The sequence below is a fragment of the Crinia signifera genome, chromosome 5 (genome assembly GCF_055691185.1).
Source record: "Crinia signifera chromosome 5, ASM5569118v1, whole genome shotgun sequence".
Classification (NCBI taxonomy): domain Eukaryota; kingdom Metazoa; phylum Chordata; class Amphibia; order Anura; family Myobatrachidae; genus Crinia; species Crinia signifera.
The window spans coordinates 261,781,907-261,800,857 of NC_139221.1; the positions used below are offsets into that span (position 1 = coordinate 261,781,907).

Below are 18,951 nucleotides of genomic sequence, written 5' to 3' on the forward strand. Positions count from 1 at the left end.
AAGTAAGCTGCCAGCTGGGGGGACTGCTCAACTGATGTGTGACACAACCGCAGCAGCTTGTCACATAAAGATGGGACTCTGCTGGTGTTAGGGTCCACCGTTTTGAGGCACATAAGAGTTTAAAAAAGTGTTCCTACTATAGTATTGCACAATTATATATTTTATGTCTCACTGTCTCTATCCCTCGCTGTCTGTCTCTCTCCCCGTCGCTGTCCCTCCTCTCTCCCCATCGCTGTCACCCTCTCTCCCCATTTCTCTTCCAACTCTCTCTCCACTTCACTTCTCTTCAAGCTGTCACCCTCTCTCCCTGTCCCACCTCTTTCTGTCCCCGTTGCTGTCACTCTCTCCATTGCTATCCCTTCTCTCTCATCACTATCCCTTCTCTCTCTCCCCATTGCTGTCCCTTCTCCTTCTCTTCCCATCGCTGTCACCTTCTCACCCCAGCGCTGTCCGTCCTCTTTCTCTTTCACCATTTTGTCAGACAGGCACATCAGATTTTGTCAGATAAATTGACTTGAATTGGGTCAAATCTCACAAAATCTCACAATTGTAAGGGGCCCTTAACCCTAACCCCCCAAATCTTCTAAGTGCCTGCCCCTCCCTCCCTGCAGCGTAATCTTACCCCCCACCCCTGCAGACTATCCCTAAACCCACCTTTTAGGTGCCTAACCCACGTTGCATACTTACAATCGGGATGCCAGCAGTCAGGATGCTGACTGCCGGCATCCCGACAGCTGTGATGTTTACTGTATCCCTGCTGTAGGGCTGAACATACTTCTAGATAAGGAACTGAGCTGTATTGCCACAAATATTTCAATGGATACAAGTAATTTCTAGCTGAGCTGCTGTTTTAAACTATTCATAAACCATGGTGCGTACAAGTGCATAAATATTCAAGGTAATAATAACCCAGGCATGCTTTGATTTTGATGCCACCTTAATTAGCAATCAGAACGTCAAGGACTGCATGCAAAACAACAGCAATTACAAAAGTATCTATCATTTCATTTACGTGACTGGCGTGTTCTCCAACGTTTCTTTCTCTAAAACAAATGATGGGTTCTTGGAGCTGCCAGACAGGCAGTTACTGAATCTTCTCTCCTTCAGTTCTTAGTTAATTAAGTGCCATATGTAAGTAGATAGTGCCAAATTCTCCCACACTCTCACACAATGGTCTGAGGGTTGGACAATTGTCCTGTCACGTTATAAAGATTTACTCTAAGCCTCAGCACTTTTGAAGTACTCTGCTGTATTTCAGCCATGATGACATTTGGATAAAGTTATGGAAATCAGTCTACGGTTAGCTTTGGAAAAATGGGTTGTATCCTATAGCAACCAGTCTAGTGGATAATCAAATCCAACATTAGCTTTATTAGTATGGGTCAGAGAATCTCCTCACATACAGTAGTTGTCTGTACACTGAAGCCTTGTCTATCCATCAAGGGTTTTAGTGCAATAGTGTAAGCATCCATTCCACTTCGGGTTGTAGACAAAAATAGAAACTATTAAGGTATTTGACCATCAAGTTTGGCAGTGTATATAATATGTGTATATATCATGTACACTCATGGACCAAAACAGTGAGTCCATCATGTATGGCATTATGAAGGAGTGATACAGCACAATTTTAACACAAGAGGGTCACTGCTTGATGGCAGTGGTTGAACATGCTGTCTCTGGTTGATGGCAGTCACACACACTGTGCCTCTTATTCTTCTACATCAGTGGTTCCCAACCATGGTCCTCAGGTACCCACCAACAGTTCACGTTATCCATCTCTCCACACACAAAACAAAAGTGAAATAATTAGCTCCACATGTGCATCTTTTAAAATGTGTCAGTGAATAATGAGTACACATGTGCTCATGTCGGGTGACCTGGAAAACGTGAATTGTTGGGGGTACTTGTGGACCGAGTTTGGGAACCACTGTTCTACATCATCCCATGAATGCTCATTTGGTTTCAAATCTGATGACTGAAAGGGTCAACACAGCCAACCAAAGGGTGAACATTTGTGCTCCACCAATCGCAACATTGTCCTGGAAGACATTCCTCCAGGCAGAAAGAAACGCTTCAACATGGGGGGGAAGATGATCACTAAGCAGGATTAAGTAGCATATAGTATTACCCTTGTCTTCTAATAAGACAACTAAAATCAGACCATGCCCGAAACATGCGCCCCACAATACAGAACTACAATAATCATTTGCTGGTGGGGAAGAATACTCAGAAGTGAGAAGATTTCTGTTTGTGGAGAACCTTGTGAGGGCTGCGTCTTCTGGTCACACCAGTCTCATCTGAGCTTGGTAGCTCATTGTCCTTTGTCTAAACTCAGAACTGTGTGCATTGCTGATGATAAGTGTATGCACTGGAACTTGACTATAATATCCTGCTCCATGGATTTATCATCTGATCATGTTTTATGAAGCTGACTGCTTGCAACCTCTTTTATTCAACTGTCTCCTTCTCTCCCCACTTCCAGTCTCTCTCAAGCTTGCAGTTTCTACCCTCAAAATGCTGCCAAGATCTGACCCAACCTCAATAGGCTACCAAAATAATTATACTCTCACTCAAATTTCCTGCCTTGTGTACTGCAACCTTCTTTTCTGTCCTCTCTCCGCTCACAAAAATCTATCTCATCTACCTCCACTGGCGCAATGTAATACAGTGCACCTTTTTTTCACCTTGTAAATGATTGCTGCTTTTAAAAAATATGTACAAGTCACCCGAAATCCTCCACCTATGACGATCACGAACTGTATTACATCCCTCCGCAAAATTCTTCCTAATCTCTATGCTCTGCATATGACCAAACCTTTAACAGTCCACGAATAATCTCACTCCTAATATCCAGTACTTCTCTTGTGCTGCTCTGCTCGTATGGAATATTCTTCGGTGTTGAATTAGATTCTCCACCTGCGTTCAGTGTTCTAAATGCTTCTCTATTACTGTTACCCAGCTAAATTACCCAGCCTTCCTCTGCCCAAGGTTCACTTCTAGTTGTTCCTCCCTTGTCTCAGCACCTCTGTTCCATCTATCCTCATGTCTTGTCTGTTCCCGACACTTCCACCAGTGCATTCTTGTACCATGCCACTTACATATTTTTTAAAACATTTACTTGTCACTGTATATATACCTTGCCTGTTATGGTCTGTGTACACTGATATTCATCATTCCATGCTATTCTTGAATGTATGCTTCTTGAATGATTACTACTTTGCCTATTTATTACATTTAAAATGCCTTATGTGGTGTACACATGGTTGGATATCATCTATTTTTCTATTTGATGCTGCTTATACACTATAAGCGAAATCGCCCAGCGTTCTCATGGGAACACATGAAACATCGGGTGTTCCCATATGTCAATGGGCCGTTCTGCCGGCCCACGCCTCCCGGCCTCCGTTCGCAAGGATGGATGCGTGCACCCAGCGGACAGTTTGTTTGCAGTGGCCACATGCATTCAGTGCAGGCACATGCACAGGAATGAGCATAACTAATGCCTAAATATTGTCCCAGTGCGAAAGCACACAGCCGTGCGAATGGACCAGAATAAGGTCCATAGTCTAAATCGCACTGTGTACACACCTTTATAATAATAATAATAATAATAATAATAATAATAATAATAATACTAAACAAAAGTAATCCACCTTTGCTGAGAGCTCTGATTGGTGGAGTGGTCATATGTGACCTCTCCTATGCTTTTCACTAGTGAAAATCATTTCTAATCACAATCGTGTACTCTGAAACGGAAGGGAGAACATAACATAAACACTAGCAGTAGGCAGTGCTGGGCATCCTATTATTATTGTGCATTATACAGGCTTTACACTGGACCCCAGCCAGATCCTGAGGCACGCATAAGCACAATTTTAAGTGTATTCCTGTTATTAGATTATGTTTTAAACTTTGATTGTGTTTCACTGACAAAGTAATTTATTATTATGGCCACACAGACAATTTCAGTGAGAGAGAGTTTTGGGTAGAATATCCAACGCTACAGAGGATGCCAAACATTCTCTCATGGCATGCATCAAAGAATAGCAATGTGAACACATTTCTCAGCATAACTGTTTCTGCAACATACCCGGCTGACAATGTATATGACATCACCGTGTTTAAACGACAATTCATCTGGGTTATCCCCTGTGCAGTCCCATAAGCCTCGGTAGAAATTGTTGTAGTCTGTGTTGTCTTTTTCTGCAGAAATAAAGAAATCAACAATACAGTAAGACAAAGTTCTGAGGCGGTAAACAAATAAAGCGAATCGCTACAATAACATTTTTTGTACAGTTTTATTGGTGTTATCAACAAAATGAATTCTCATACTGTGTCTACAGAGCCAAAGTGAGACATATCCCACAGTAATATTCCCTTCTGTATGTGCCGAAGCAGAAAACTGCTGATTCTGAGTCAGACACATCTCTGTGCAAGGATGCAAACGGTGAGTTTTTGCTAACAACACGTGTGTACAAGTGAATTTACACATCTTGGGAGGATCGGTCTTCCCATAACCTGGGCGTTTCATAGCAGGGAGCTGCTGGGTACAATGCAGGGTTACCTACATGTAAAGTGTCCTCTCTCCAGGAGAAGCCCCAAGAGAAGACTGTCAGCAGCACTTTGGGGGGTGGTGCCTGATGCAGACGTCATCAAGCCCCACCCCCAGTACTGTAAATTTGTCAATTAAAGGTCGACAGGGCTTAGGTCGACTCATGAAATAGGTCGACATATTTAAGGTCTACAGGGTCTGAAAGTCGACAGTCAAAAGGCCGTGACATTTTTTGTGGGGTTTTTTGCCAACTTGTGCCGGCAGGCGGTATATCATACTCTACCATCCACTACAGCATGGTGGGAGAATATGATAGTGTGCCCAGCGACAATGGGAAGGTCGACAGACAAAAGTTTGACATGAGTTTTTCACTTTTTTGGTCCCAAATGTTGCCGTGTCTCTCTGCACTTGCAGGCCTGCGGTACACTGATACGGTGTCCATGTCGACTTCTGACAAAACTCGGGACAAAAAAAGTGAAAAACTTTTGACTGTCAACCTTCCCATTGTTGACCTAATGCTTGTTTCAACCTTCAGACCTTGTTGACCTTATCCATGTTGACCTATTTCATGTGTCGACCTAAGTCCTGTTGACCTTTAGTGGTCGATCTAATCTATGTCGACCTTCATTGTGTCAACCCTATGACCCATAACCCTAAGTATCACAGTTCGTGGCAACTGCCATGAAAACAGTAATCGGCGCGGCTGTCCACTTCCTGGGGCAGAGACCCTTGTATTAGCTGCACAGAAACAGCATTAGCATAAATCAGTTCACCAGACTGCTGCCCTATTTCACGGGGTGTCAATTTGCTGTACCAAAGCCCAAACTGTTTCACTGGTCAAGGGCTCTGCCCACTGTATTGAAAACACACTCTAATTGGATGTGTAACCACACCTGAAAGGGTGTCTGATTGTCATGCCCCATGTGATGAAAGTGGATGTACCACCTCAAGGGGAATGAACAAGAGCATTTAAAGTAAATGTTTAAATGCTAAAATAAAAAAAAATGGACAACCCTACCCCACAAGCTCACTATATACAGTAGATGTCATTGTTGACTGAACTTACAGATGTAGCACTTATTCCTGTATATCAATACAGTATCTACAGTATTTCCAGAGCTGTTGACAGCTGACAAGGGTACTGGTTGGAGGCATGGCAAAATGCATCTCTGCAAATGGATTATTTTAAGCCAACATGTGCTGACAGGTGGTATTTCATGCCGTACCATCCACTAGGGCATGGAGGGAGAATAGAATAGTGTGCCCGAAGCATGGTGAGTGCAAAGGTGCAGCAATACGTTGTCCATGTTGACCATGTCCATCGCATCGGTCGCATCGCATGCCTTAACTTAAGGCATGCGATGGACGCGATTTTTTAATTGTCGGGGAAAAGGCTAAAAATAGCCCTGAAATCGCATCGGTCGCATCCATCGCATACCTTAAGTTATATTTTAAAAGTAATGGTGTGTACACTCGGTGCAATATGGCGGCCGCCAATATCTGATGAACACCAGTCGGGGGGGGGCAAGGCCGGATTAAGCCTTCGGGGGGCCCGAGATCACTTTAGACAGGGGGGCCCTCTCCCACTTTACACATTACTGGCCGCAAATTGTATGGGCGAATATTACAAAACACAGAATGATGGCAGTATAAACGTGGTCAATGGCTAACTACGGGGGGGGGGGGGGGTTAATATAAACATAAATGCGTATATATATATATAGAGAGAGAGAGAGAGAGAGAGCGAGAGAGAGAGTTGTAGTGAATAGCACAACGCTTGAAAACGCAATTGCATCTGTGCATGGTCGAAGCATTAATCATATAGTAAATCACCTCACATCTCATATAGTAAAACACCTCACATCTCGAAGTAAACACATCACATCATCAGTGATACTTATCGGCTCCTGGGCATGTCCCACCATTCTTGACGACCGTTTCGGCGCTACCTGCGCCTTTCTCAGAGGAATGGCATAAAATATTGCACATAGACCATAGAACTTAAATAGAACCATACAATTAACCCACCTGGGAAGTTACACCACCAATCAGTGCACAATGAGCTCAAGTTCGTCCATCCAGCTGCTGAACAACTACATGGCTCAGCATGCCGGAAGTAATGCCGGTGGCTGCAATCAAAGTGCCGCTCATACAATCCGGGGACTAGAACAAGGTTCCCTGGCGCAAGATGTGGTCATACTCCACAAACAAATCTGGTAACCTAGGTAACCCGTTTCTCGCAAGCCGTCACATAGGGCTGTGACACATACCCATGGCCAGTATCAAACCATATAACACTACCAAATTAAATAAAAAAACAAAACATAAATAATACTAAAAACATGTGTAAAGCTGATCAAGTATATGAAATGTTCTTAAACCCGCAATTTAGAGTAAAATACTACAGGTTAAATTTGCACACATTCACCAGCATCGGAAGTAAAGAAATGGTATCCTGGACTAGACCTCATTAAGACCATTTGGACTTAATGGGCCAAATGTAATAGGGTGAGAGTTTCAGAAAGTGAAAGATTTTGGGAGAGTTTTCCCATGTTTTTTAAAGCAGCAATCAATTACACTGCAAAATCAGGTTGATTTTGCCATGTAATTGATTGCTGCTTTAAAAAACATGGGAAAACTCGCCCAAAATCTCTCACTTTCTGAAACTCTCACCCTATTACATTTGGCCCACTGTGTTTAATTCATAAATCCAGTAGCATTCACGTTTCAAAAGTTGTTTATGCCGATCTTCTCCACGTTTAGATGGTAATATCTGTTCCAGAGGAATAAATTTAAAGTCTTTGCTCTTATGTCCGTGGCTCACAAAATGTTTTGCCACTGGTGGAGTATTGGATTCAACTTTGATCAAAGCCTTTTTAATAGACGATCTATGCATAGCAACCCTCTTTTTAAGCATCCGTATCATTTTTCCAATATATAGTTTCTACATGGACACTGGATAACATACACTACATAACGTGTCTCACAGTTCATGTGTTGTTTGAGATGATATATTTTGTCAGTGGTGGGTTGTTTAATGCTGCTTGCCAATAATAGATGTTTACAGTTGACACAACCCGTACACCGATAGGATCCAGGTCTTTGGCTCAACCAATTCTTCTGTAGATCTGGTCTCGGGCTCACTTCAGTCATTACAATTCCCAGTTTCAAATTATTACTTTGTTTATAACAGAATAGTGGACATGATGAGCAAGCTTCCCCAAATATTGGATCTGACTAGAGAATGTGCCAGTGTCGTAGAATGGATTCACGGATGTCTTTAGAGGAGATGAAAAATGTATTAGAGAAGATCAATCTCTTATCATCTGCTGTTCTTTGTTTAGGAACCAACAATTCCTCACGCCTGAGGTTTAGGCATTTATTCTTAGCAGTATTAATCTCTCTAGGATCATATCCACGATCTATAAAGCTCTGTCCAATTGAATCAAGTGCCTCTAACTAATTGAGGGAATGATAATCCTCTTTTCAGCTGTTGAGGGTGAAAGCTAGTAACCTGTAACAATGTATTCCTATCTGTTGGTTTCTTAAACATCACCGTGGATACCTGTCCATCAGCCAGATGGACAGTTACATCCAAATAGTTGATGGAGCTGGAACTGTGTGCACATGTAAACCTTATTGAACCTGGTATCTGATTAATATGCACAACAAAATCAACGAGAATTGGTTCAGTCCCAGTCCACAGCAAGAAGAGGCCGTCAATGTACCTCATGAACAATGCCACAAATTGAGAATAACATTCATTAGCAATAATATGACGCAGTTCATATTGGTACATGAAAATGTTGGCATATAATGTGGCAGTGTTAATTGTGATACTTGCTTCGTAGTCTACCAAATCATGTGTCCCTGCGGTCTTTCCTATATAGGGAAGACTGAGGGCAGATTTAAAGACCGTATAGCAGCACATCTATCTGCCACATGCAAAGCACTCACATCTGGTACCAGCGAGCAACCTGAGCTCAAGCATCCACTGAACTCCATCCGTTACCGTATTATTGATACTATCCCTCCTTCAATTAAAGGAAGCGATCGTGCCTCTCAATTGCTAAAATGTGAGACCAGATGGATTGTTAAATCGGACGTGTTAGCTCCAAAAGGGCTGAATGAATACTTTTTTAAATTGTACTTCTCAGAAGATCCTTCTACCTCGTTTTTGTCTCTTTTTCAGTATCCTTTTTTTAGTGTCTTTTTTCAGGATCGTTGGTTGTTTGTTGCTCATATTATCATGGAAGAGCTCTCCAGCCAAGATATCAGTATGTATGGCGTCAATACTTACCAACCCAATTGTTTTACTCTCAGTACTAATCTTCTGCTTTGTTACTTTGTCTGTTGAGCATTTTCGTTGATACATATGCTGTATATTTGTAACGACATAATAATGCACAATGCTGCCTTATTTATTTACTGCCTCATTGACGTACATGTTCAGTGCAAATTCGTAACAAAATAATAATGCTTTATGTTGCCTTGTACATTACTGCCTTATTCATCAGGCCATTTATGTATCCTTTCTGCGATGTTTATTATTTTTTATGGTAATGGGCATTTTACACATTGTTGCTAGGGCACGGACGGGAGGAGGATGACGTCATCAAATTGCGTCTCCACCATCGTCGCCGATCAGCCGGTGCCTTCAGTCCTGCTGCTTCTAGCGATTATTCACTTGGGGATTTGTCTATAAAGGTATGTTATGTTTGAATGTTGCTTATATGACTTGAAAACAGTTGAATAAAATAACTGAAACATTGTCTACAAGCTGCTGCTTGCTGAGCATTTATTTCTGATATCACAGAGCCCGAGTGCCTCACCCCTACTTGATTATTCACTCCCATTGTAAGGGCACCGGACGCAGCCACAGTTTCTAATTGCATATATATATATATATATATATATATATATATATATATATATGAAAGGGTTTGACTCTGAGTTGCGCTTAGTTATGAGTGCAGCACCACCAAAATTCCTCCTGTTAGTGAGGAACAGTATAGGGTACTTATGTAATATCTGGACTCCCGTTTTTCTTATGAGACAGCGTCCACTCGCGGGGCTCACTGCGCTCACCACGCTTCGGGCACGGTGGCTCGCTGCGCTCGCCACACTATATAAAATCAACTCCATGCGTAGTTGGATAGTAGGGGTATGAAAAAATGGGGTGCATTTAACATGGGAGTCCAGATAATACATAAGTACCCAGTATAGTAATCGAGAAAGAATGGGGGGGATTGGGGTGCGCTACCTAATACAAACAATGTACCTCCCAATATATCATAATAAAATCACAAAAACATTTCTGAAATTCTTTTCCTTGTATTTGATGATGTTCACAATGATTAAGCACAGTCCATTTCAGGATTAATAGTCCTTTTATTATTAATGGAAAAAACCTGACGCGTTTCATCAATAAGACTTCATCAGGGGTATAAAAACCAATAGGAGTATTCAATTTGTGCAGCTGGTCCTAGTGGGAATTTCTGCTGATCATTGTAGTTTTTATTCAATATTAAAAAACATCAAAATGTAATTTTCGATATGATCCAGTTTGGGGTAATCCTGGATTATATTGAAAGTGGACTTCTTTGAAAATGATGTAGATCCATGCAAAAGAGAATTTCAGGACACTCTTTCAGTGGTAACCTCCTTGCTCTGCATTCAGAATAGGCCTACTGAAAGAGTGTCCTGAAATTCTCTCTTGCGCGGATCTACATAATTTTGAAAGAAGTCCACTTTCAATATAATCCAAGATTACCTCAAACTGAATCATATCGAAAATTACATTTTGATGTTTTTTAATATTAAATAAAAACTACAATGATCAGTAGAAATTCCCACTAGGACCAAATTTAATACTCCTATTGGTTATTACACCCCTGATGAAGTCTTATTGACGAAACGCATCGGGTTTTTTCCATCAATAATAAAAGGACTATTAATCCTGAAATGGACTGTGCTTAATCATTGTGAACATCATCAAATACAAGGAAACAAATTTCAGAAATGTTTTTGTGATTTTATTATGATATATTGGGAGGTACATTGTTTGTATTAGGTAGCGCACCCTAACCCTCCCCCCTTCTTTCTCGATTTTTATATATATATATATATATATATATATATATACGGCGTCAGGACCACAGCACTCCATTCAATTGAAACTGGGTGAAATTTATTTGCAGGTTCTGCAAATAAATTTCACCCAGTTTCAATTTAATGGAGTGCTGTGTTCCTGACGCCGTGTATCTTTCTTATCACGGGCACCCTTCAAGTAATTGCATCTAAGTGGCTGTGCTGGACCTCTGGGTTCAGCCCGGCACTCCGTACGTCGATTGCAGCTGCCGTGGGTGCCTTTCAGAAAAGAGGGATGTATAGCCCGATGCCTAGCAAGAAGAGGCTCTCCTCCGGTCTTTGTGCTAAAAAGGTTTTATTGCGCAAATAGCTCCAACGTTTCAAGGTTACAAACACCCTGTTTCAAGGTTTGTTTTGCACATCTTGAAAACGGGGTGTTTGTAACCCCGAAACGTTGGAGCTACAGATAGAGCCCCTGCCATCCTTGGGCTTCACTGAACTGGGACGCATGTGCATCTCACACGCACGCGTGTCCCAGTCTCTCGGCGGGGACACTGCTTGTCCCTGCCCATCTCCGCTTCAGGCTCCGTTGCGCCGGGGGGCGTGCGAGCATCTTGTGTGTGCACGCCCCCTGGCGGGGCTGGCATGATGGCGGGGCTGCAAAGATGAAGCCAGACCCATCTGTATTTGCACAATAAAACATTTTTTTAGCACAAAGACCAGAGGAGTGCCTCTACTTGCTAGGCATCGGGCTATATATATATATATATATATATATATATATATATATATATATAAAAAGAAATAGGGGTGCGCTTAATGTACCACTTAGTGGCTATACATACAATAAGTAAAAGGCGTATCATAAAAGCAGAACAGCATTTATTAAAGGTTCATCCAACAATAAAAGATTCTTTCATTTGTTCAGAATTTTTCAGACGTGTGCCACATACACTGTAAATCCGCGGCCCAACGCGTTTCGTCCCTTAGGACTTCATCAGGGGCAGTGAATCAATCTATGTAAGTGGTAAAACATGCCGTTACATATAAATACAAGACATAATACAGTTCACACAGATGGTAATCCATAAACAGGAATTCTAAAATATATTTAAAAAAAAAGGGTACACACAAAAATATAATATATCTAGAGAGAGGTATAGTTCATTCCAGGAGGTGTGGAGGAGGAAATGGAGTTCATTCGAGGGTGAGGAGGAGGAGAAGATGGACAAGGAGGTGGGCTGAGCATTTAGAGTAATAAATGTCACATACCTAATTAGAAAAGATCACCAACTCTATTCATGGGTGAGATTTAAATTTGTTTTTATACAAGGCTTAGATAGAATTAGCCTATAGGGGTAAACATAGATATATTTAATATTGGATATTCCAATAGATGGTTTAATACCACATCAGTGGTGGAAACAATTAACATACCAATTAGACTAAGGATCTACCGGCTTAGACCACTCAGTCCCAATAAGGAAGGTTTAGTGCCGTTTCTACAATAAAAAGGCCTTACGTTGAAAAAATACTTCTTAGCTACCGATGTAATTAGGTATAGAGATATATAGAAGAATGTTCGGAGTATAAACAACATACCGGAATGGATGTGGTCTTCCTTGACCAGATCAATACATAAAAGTGTAGGCTTCTTCAAATTTCTGATGGGTGTGTTAATAACCTTTAAAGTAAGATTAAATGGACATCTTACTGTTGTTCCTCATATGAGGACAAATATAAGCCTACAATGTGTATATAAAATCGAATTGACATACCCTTTAGGGTGGATGGATGAATTTCAACACCAGCAATGGGATCACATATATAAAAAAGATTTAGGATATCCCTCCGTTCACAAGAGGATGCAATTTCTATGGTATAACCAAATTCAAACATTACAATGACATATTGGGATAAGTATACGCCCACAATATGTATAAATCACAAAATTAATGTACCCTTTAGGGTGGGTAGATGGGCTTCCACACCAAAACAAAAGAAAATTGGGTATCCTTCTGTTCACAAGTAAATGCAATTTCTAAAGTGCAACCAAAATTACACGTTATAATGAAATATTTAGTCTCCCACATATATGGAGTATCAGGGAGCGCAACCTTACCTAAAAGCGTATAGACCAAGTATCACAGGGTCTCCAGGAGTTAATAAACCAAAAGCTTGATATGGCACCTTAATAGACAGAATGTAAATAAGGTAAATGGCAATGATCATCATAGTTTCCTGTATAGGGGGTCTCAGGGAGTGTAACCTTACCAAAAGGACTGTCAGCCGAGTATCACCTTAATATACCTCTCTGATCGTGACCTCACTTCCTGTCAGGAAGAAAGGGGCCAGACTCATATATATTTTAAAAAATGGCTATATGAACTAGATAACAAGGTGTAAACGTGCTATATGCCTAAGGAGGAACCAAACACCATGTTACTAAATGGATGACTAAGCCAGCGCTGTTTTAGAACCTAAAAGGTGCCTCTGGAACGCTAGTGCGTCTCACCATGCGTTCCAGTGACAACTTCCGGCTAGTGACAACTTCCGGCTAGCGTGTTGTCAGAGTGTATAAGTGTAGCCATAAAAACGCTAGCCTCTTTACATTTGAATGACCGCTAACGGCCAGTTAAGACTATTTAATATAGTAATGTGTGAATGGAGCCAAAATAGGTGCTCAATGAAAGCTAAGTGGCGCTTCCGGAATGCCACTTGCGTTCCACTATGCGTTCCAGTGATAATTTCCGTCCGATGACCACTTCCGGCCAGCGTGTGTTTATGCTTAATCTATGGTCAATGTGTTTATGCTTAATCTATGGCCAAATAAGTGAGTCTCCTATTGTTCTAAGCAGTAGGAGGCATAGGAAAAAGCTGCTCAGAAATTACAAATAACGGGAGTCCAGGTGTATAACGTGAGGGTGGTGTACACAACAATAGTGTCCCTGGGAACTGGACTATCGCTAGAACGTTCCTAATTTCTGAGTGTACTAAGTGTCGGTGTAACCTCTGTGGCGTTCCCTGGAGTTCTCTTTAATAGTGTCCCTGGGAACTGAACTTACGCTAGAAGGTTCCTAAACTCTATGTGTACAAAGTGTAGGGTCCCCGGAGTCCTACTACCGGTATGGGATACCGAAATATTAGCGGGTTTCCTAAAATATGTGATAATAAGGTGAAGATAAATGAAATAATCTACACTGTCCCCAAATATTAAACGGAGGCAGTGTTACATTAAACAATGTCCCCAGGTCTAAGTGTCCCTAAATAACCGGGCCCTGAAAGCTACATAGTGGGTGCAGGGTGTGGAGATCCGTGGTGTAACACTAAAAAATGTCCCCGGATACTCTTAAGTGAGAGAAAGCTATAAGGTGCTAAAAATGACCTGGGATGAGAAATGCCCAATAGTGGGAGAAGTACATAAATATATAAATATATATACGTATATACATATATATATATAAATATAAAATAATATAAATGAATATGAATATATCAAATAAAAATTAAAATTTAAATATGAAAATAAAAATAAAATAAAAATAAAAATAAAAATAAATATGAAAATAAATAAAAATAAAAATAAATATAAATATAAATAATAAAAATAAAAATAATAAGGATAAAAATGGATATAAATGAAAATAAATGAAAATAATGTATCTATAAATACCTCCCTCTTCAAGTGAATCTAAGGGCTCAGTGTAGCCAATAGTGGAAGGCTCGGTATGGCCAGTATTAGAGGCTCAATGTGAATAGGCACATGGGTGAAGATAACAGAATATGAAATATCAAGAAGTACGTGAATATTAGAAATAACACTAGACCTTGATAGGGGTATAAAGGTAAATAATAGACTGGACTATCCGTGGACGGTGATTATTCATGCTCGAAACTATGGAGGATCTCGAGCAGTCCTAATCTTGTTCCACTCTTGAAAGTGGTTTATAACTCCCTAGACTCCATATGTACAATCAGTGGATACATATCAGGTAAACAGAGGTCGCATCTTATTCTCTCATATAACACTACACAATGTGAACCAGATGAGAGAGAAATATTCCATTGGAAATAGAAAGAGAGAGGGGAAACGAATAGTAGAATAGCAATAGAGCGAATATTTATAAAAATGATGCTATGTCAATATTCTCATTGAGGCCCAACGGGCATAGGGAGTTGATGGTATAAATCCAAAAAGATTCTTTTTTTGACAACGTGAGTTCTCTATTGCCTCCTCTAGGGTGAACTGGGATGTGTTCCAGTACTGTGAACATAAAGTTCTTGGTGTTAATCTCCCCGTTATGTTTTTCGGCATAATGTCGAGGGAGGCTGTGCGTCATCACTTTGTGTTTTATATTCCTCATGTGCTCTTGGACACGAATTTTGATCTGTCTCTTTGTCTTTCCAACATAATATAGGCCACAACTACAAGTAATCCTATACACTACATAAGTAGAGTTGCATGTGCATGGATGTTTGAGAGAGAAACCCTTTTTGTTGTCCTCTGTTATCCATTTGAACGGTTTCTTTTCCATAAACCTGCAACAAATACATTTGCTGCAGGGGATGCATTTGTTTTGGTCGCTAAGAAAATGTTGTTTCTTCACTACTCCCGCAGGTTCCGCAGTAAATTGACTCGGGGCAATGAGACTTTTAAGGTTCGGTGCTCTCCGAAATATGATGTTTGGTTTCGGTGGTAAGGTGGGTCCCAGAATAGGATCTTTTTGTAAAATATTCCAGTTTTTCTCCAGTACTTTTTTGATAAGTACATTTTCTTTATTGTACTGTGTGATGAAGGGACGACTGGTGGGATTATATATTTTCTTGTTGGGGGGATTTCCAGTCAGCATGGTTCCTCTGTTTAGTTCACCAGCTCTTCTCCTTGCGTCTTCAATCTTCATGGGGTTGTACCCTCTATCTTGGAACCTTTTTGCAAGTAAGCCTGACTGCACTATATAGTCTTCATCTTTGGTGCAGTTTCTCTTGATGCGTGTGAATTGAGAAAATGGAATCCCATCCTTCCATTTCTGGTGGTGGCAGCTGTTATAGGGGATATAGCTATTGGCATCCACTTCCTTGAAGTAGGTGCTTGTAGATATTATCTCCCCGGGAGTGCCACAAAGGGAAAGGTCCAAGAAGTCAATTTTCCTGTTGTCATACTTGGAAGTAAATTTAAGGTTGAAGTTATTAACCTGGAGGTAATTAGTGAACTTACAAAGACTTTCCTCGGTGCCCTGCCAGATGAAGATCAGATCGTCAATGTATCTCTGAAAAAAAACGAATATTCTGTTCATATCTGGAGCCATATATATGCTTATCTTCCCAGACCCCCATCAGCAGGTTAGCATATGAAGGGGCAAATTTGGTCCCCATTGCAGTACCATTTTTTTGTAGGTAAAACTTGCCGTTAAATTCAAAAAAATTGTGTTTTAAGATATACTCAATACTAGCCAGGATGAATTTACTCTCTTCTTCTGACACCAGTGGATCTTTAGTAAGTACCAGTTTGACTGCTTCAATCCCTTTGTCGTGGGGGATTGAGGAATACAAGGCTTGGACGTCCACAGTTAACCAGAAATAATCTTCCTGCCAGACCACCGTGTTCAGTCTTTGTAAGACGCTGGTGGAATCCTTCAGATGTGACTTATTGAGCTGTACATATGGCTGTAGTAAGATGTCAATAAAGTGTGATAAGTTGGCACTCAGAGATTGTACCCCTGCCACGATGGGTCTTCCGGGGGGGTTTTCTTTGCTCTTGTGCACTTTCGGGATGTGGTAGAACACAGGCATGATCGGATATTGTACGAACAGATATTTATATTCTTCCTCAGAGATAAAATTATCCTTAAGGGCTTTAGTCAGTAATGATTTCAGTTCATCTTGAAAGTCAGCAGTTGGATCTTTGAGAAGTATAGTGTACGTTGATTCATCTTCAAGTATATTAGCAGCTTCTTTAAGGTAGTTCTCAGTGGTTTGTACTACCACTGAGCCTCCTTTGTCGGCGTTCTTCACGATAATCTCTTTGTCTTTTTTAAAGATTTTTATCGCTTGTTTTTCTTGATGATGATATTGCTGCTATATTTCGTGTTGATAGTTTTAAGTTTTCTGAAATCATCTTTGACCGTGTCATAAAAGATGTCGATATAACTTCCCCTGGATTCTACTGGGTAGAAACGAGAAGGAAGAGCAACTCTGGGTGGAGTCTTTTTTTGTAGGTTTTCAAGTGGAGGGTTTTTAAGGAAGTGGCGTTGTAGGGTGATACTTCTTATATATTTATTTAGGTCAATGAATAAATCAAATTTATTCACGTTGTTGTCAGGTGCAAATTTGAGGCCTTTGCTTAGAAGTGTGTTCTGCGATGGAAATAGTTGCCTCTTAGAGATGTCAATAACCCCTGACTCTGGCTGGGTTGATTGTACACACTTTTCCTTTTTTTGGGGCTTTTTTCTGCCCCCCCTTGTGCCTCTTCCTCTCCACTGAAACTTCTTTTCGTTCCCTGCGGGGAGTCTATTCGTTCGAACAGCTCGTCGTTTTTCTGAAAACGGGGACGTGAAGGTCCCTCTTTCTGTTCTAAAAAATGCCTGGTAGTGTGTCGATCAGGGGATGGTGTACGGTAATTACGACCTCTTAACTGGTAAGAAGGTATCCTTCGCCTGTACTGGTAAGATAAATTCTGGTCTCGATGGCCTGGGACTCTTCCTCTTTGAGGTAGTCGGTTTCTAGGATTTGAATGATCTCTAAATTGTTTATTGTCCGACGGATGATGATAATCGTTATTGTACACCGGTTGTTGCCATCTCCCGTTTCTTTCCCTCCATTGCTGAGCGGGGTGATGTCTTCTTTCAAAGTTATCTCTTCTATCGTTTTTATAGGTATAAATTCTTTGGTCATTTCTTTCGAAGTTTGACCAATTACGGATCTTACCATTGATGTAATCATTTTTATCTCTGATACATTTTTTTTGTTTTCTGAGTATAATTCCATTCTCTTCCTCCTCAAGTTTGTGTTGCAGGTCCACCATATCACGTTGGAATTCTTCGCTATCTTTAAATTTGTCCACAAGCTTGTCAATCTTCTTAATCTCCTCCTCAATACTCGTGATTTCCCGTTTCCTTTCGTTAATGATGAGAGAGATTCATTTCGCTGAACATTCGTCCAATATAGCGTTCCAATTCTTAAGGAAACCTTCATTGCCTCCTCCAATCGTGGGATTTTTTATAATCCTTAGTCCTCTTGGGATACGACCCACTTCCAGGTATTTTTCCAGGGTCACTATATCGTACCAGCTGGTAAGTTCTTTCAGGGTCAATTTTTCTGCTGTATTTAAATAACAATAATAGTCGTCCTCATCAACTTGAAAGACATGTTCCTCCTCTTGGAATATATTATTAACTTTGGCAGATCTTTTGGATCTGTCAAAAAACGGCATTCTGTAGATAGCAGCAGAATTGGGGTCACTTAACAGCAAAAGATAAGTAGAGAAAGAATAGTGGCCCCTATAATGCGCTAAGGAGAGCAGCACCTCTATAGTACCCTGCTGTCAGTGAAGGTACGGGGGGGGAAGAAATAGAAAAAGAAATAGGGGTGCGCTTAATGTACCACTTAGTGGTATATTTAAAAAAAAGGGTACACACAAAAATATAATATATCGGAATTATCCATTCCGATATATTATATTTTTGTGTGTACCCTTTTTTTTAAATATATTTTAGAATTCCTGTTTATGGATTACCATCTGTGTGAACTGTATTATGTCTTGTATTTATATGTAACGGCATGTTTTACCACTTACATAGATTGATTAACTGCCCCTGATGAAGTCCTAAGGGACGAAACGCGTTGGGCCGCGGATTTACAGTGTATGTGGCACACGTCTGAAAAATTCTGAACAAATGAAAGAATCTTTTATTGTTGGATGAACCTTTAATAAATGCTGTTCTGCTTTTATGATACGCCTTTTACTTATTGTATGTATAGCCACTAAGTGGTACATTAAGCGCACCCCTATTTCTTTTTCTATTTCTTCCCCCCCGTACCTTCACTGACAGCAGGGTACTATAGAGGTGCTGCTCTCCTTAGCGCATTATAGGGGCCACTATTCTTTCTCTATATATATATATATATATATATATATACAGGGCTATTTTTGTGCAGGCTCCAGCAGGAACTGAGGCCCTTATTCTAGTTCACTCTTTCAGACAAAATATTTCTTAGATGGACAAAATCATGTGCACTGCAGGTGAGGCAGGTGTTACTTGTGCAGAGATAATTAGATTTGGGTGGGGTTTTACACCTGCCTCACCTGCAGT

The 18,951-nt window shown here is 40.6% G+C and overlaps 1 protein-coding gene across 1 annotated transcript in view; it reads right to left on the reverse strand.

Moving 5' to 3' along the window:
• The window catches only part of SKAP2 (src kinase associated phosphoprotein 2), a 257,554-nt gene that overhangs the window by 29,786 nt on the left and 208,817 nt on the right, over window positions 1–18,951 (reverse strand). The window contains exon 11 of the mRNA XM_083188933.1: window positions 4,091–4,203. Within this exon, the coding sequence (XP_083045059.1) occupies window positions 4,091–4,203 (113 nt within the window). The remainder of the gene's footprint in view (window positions 1–4,090; window positions 4,204–18,951) is intronic.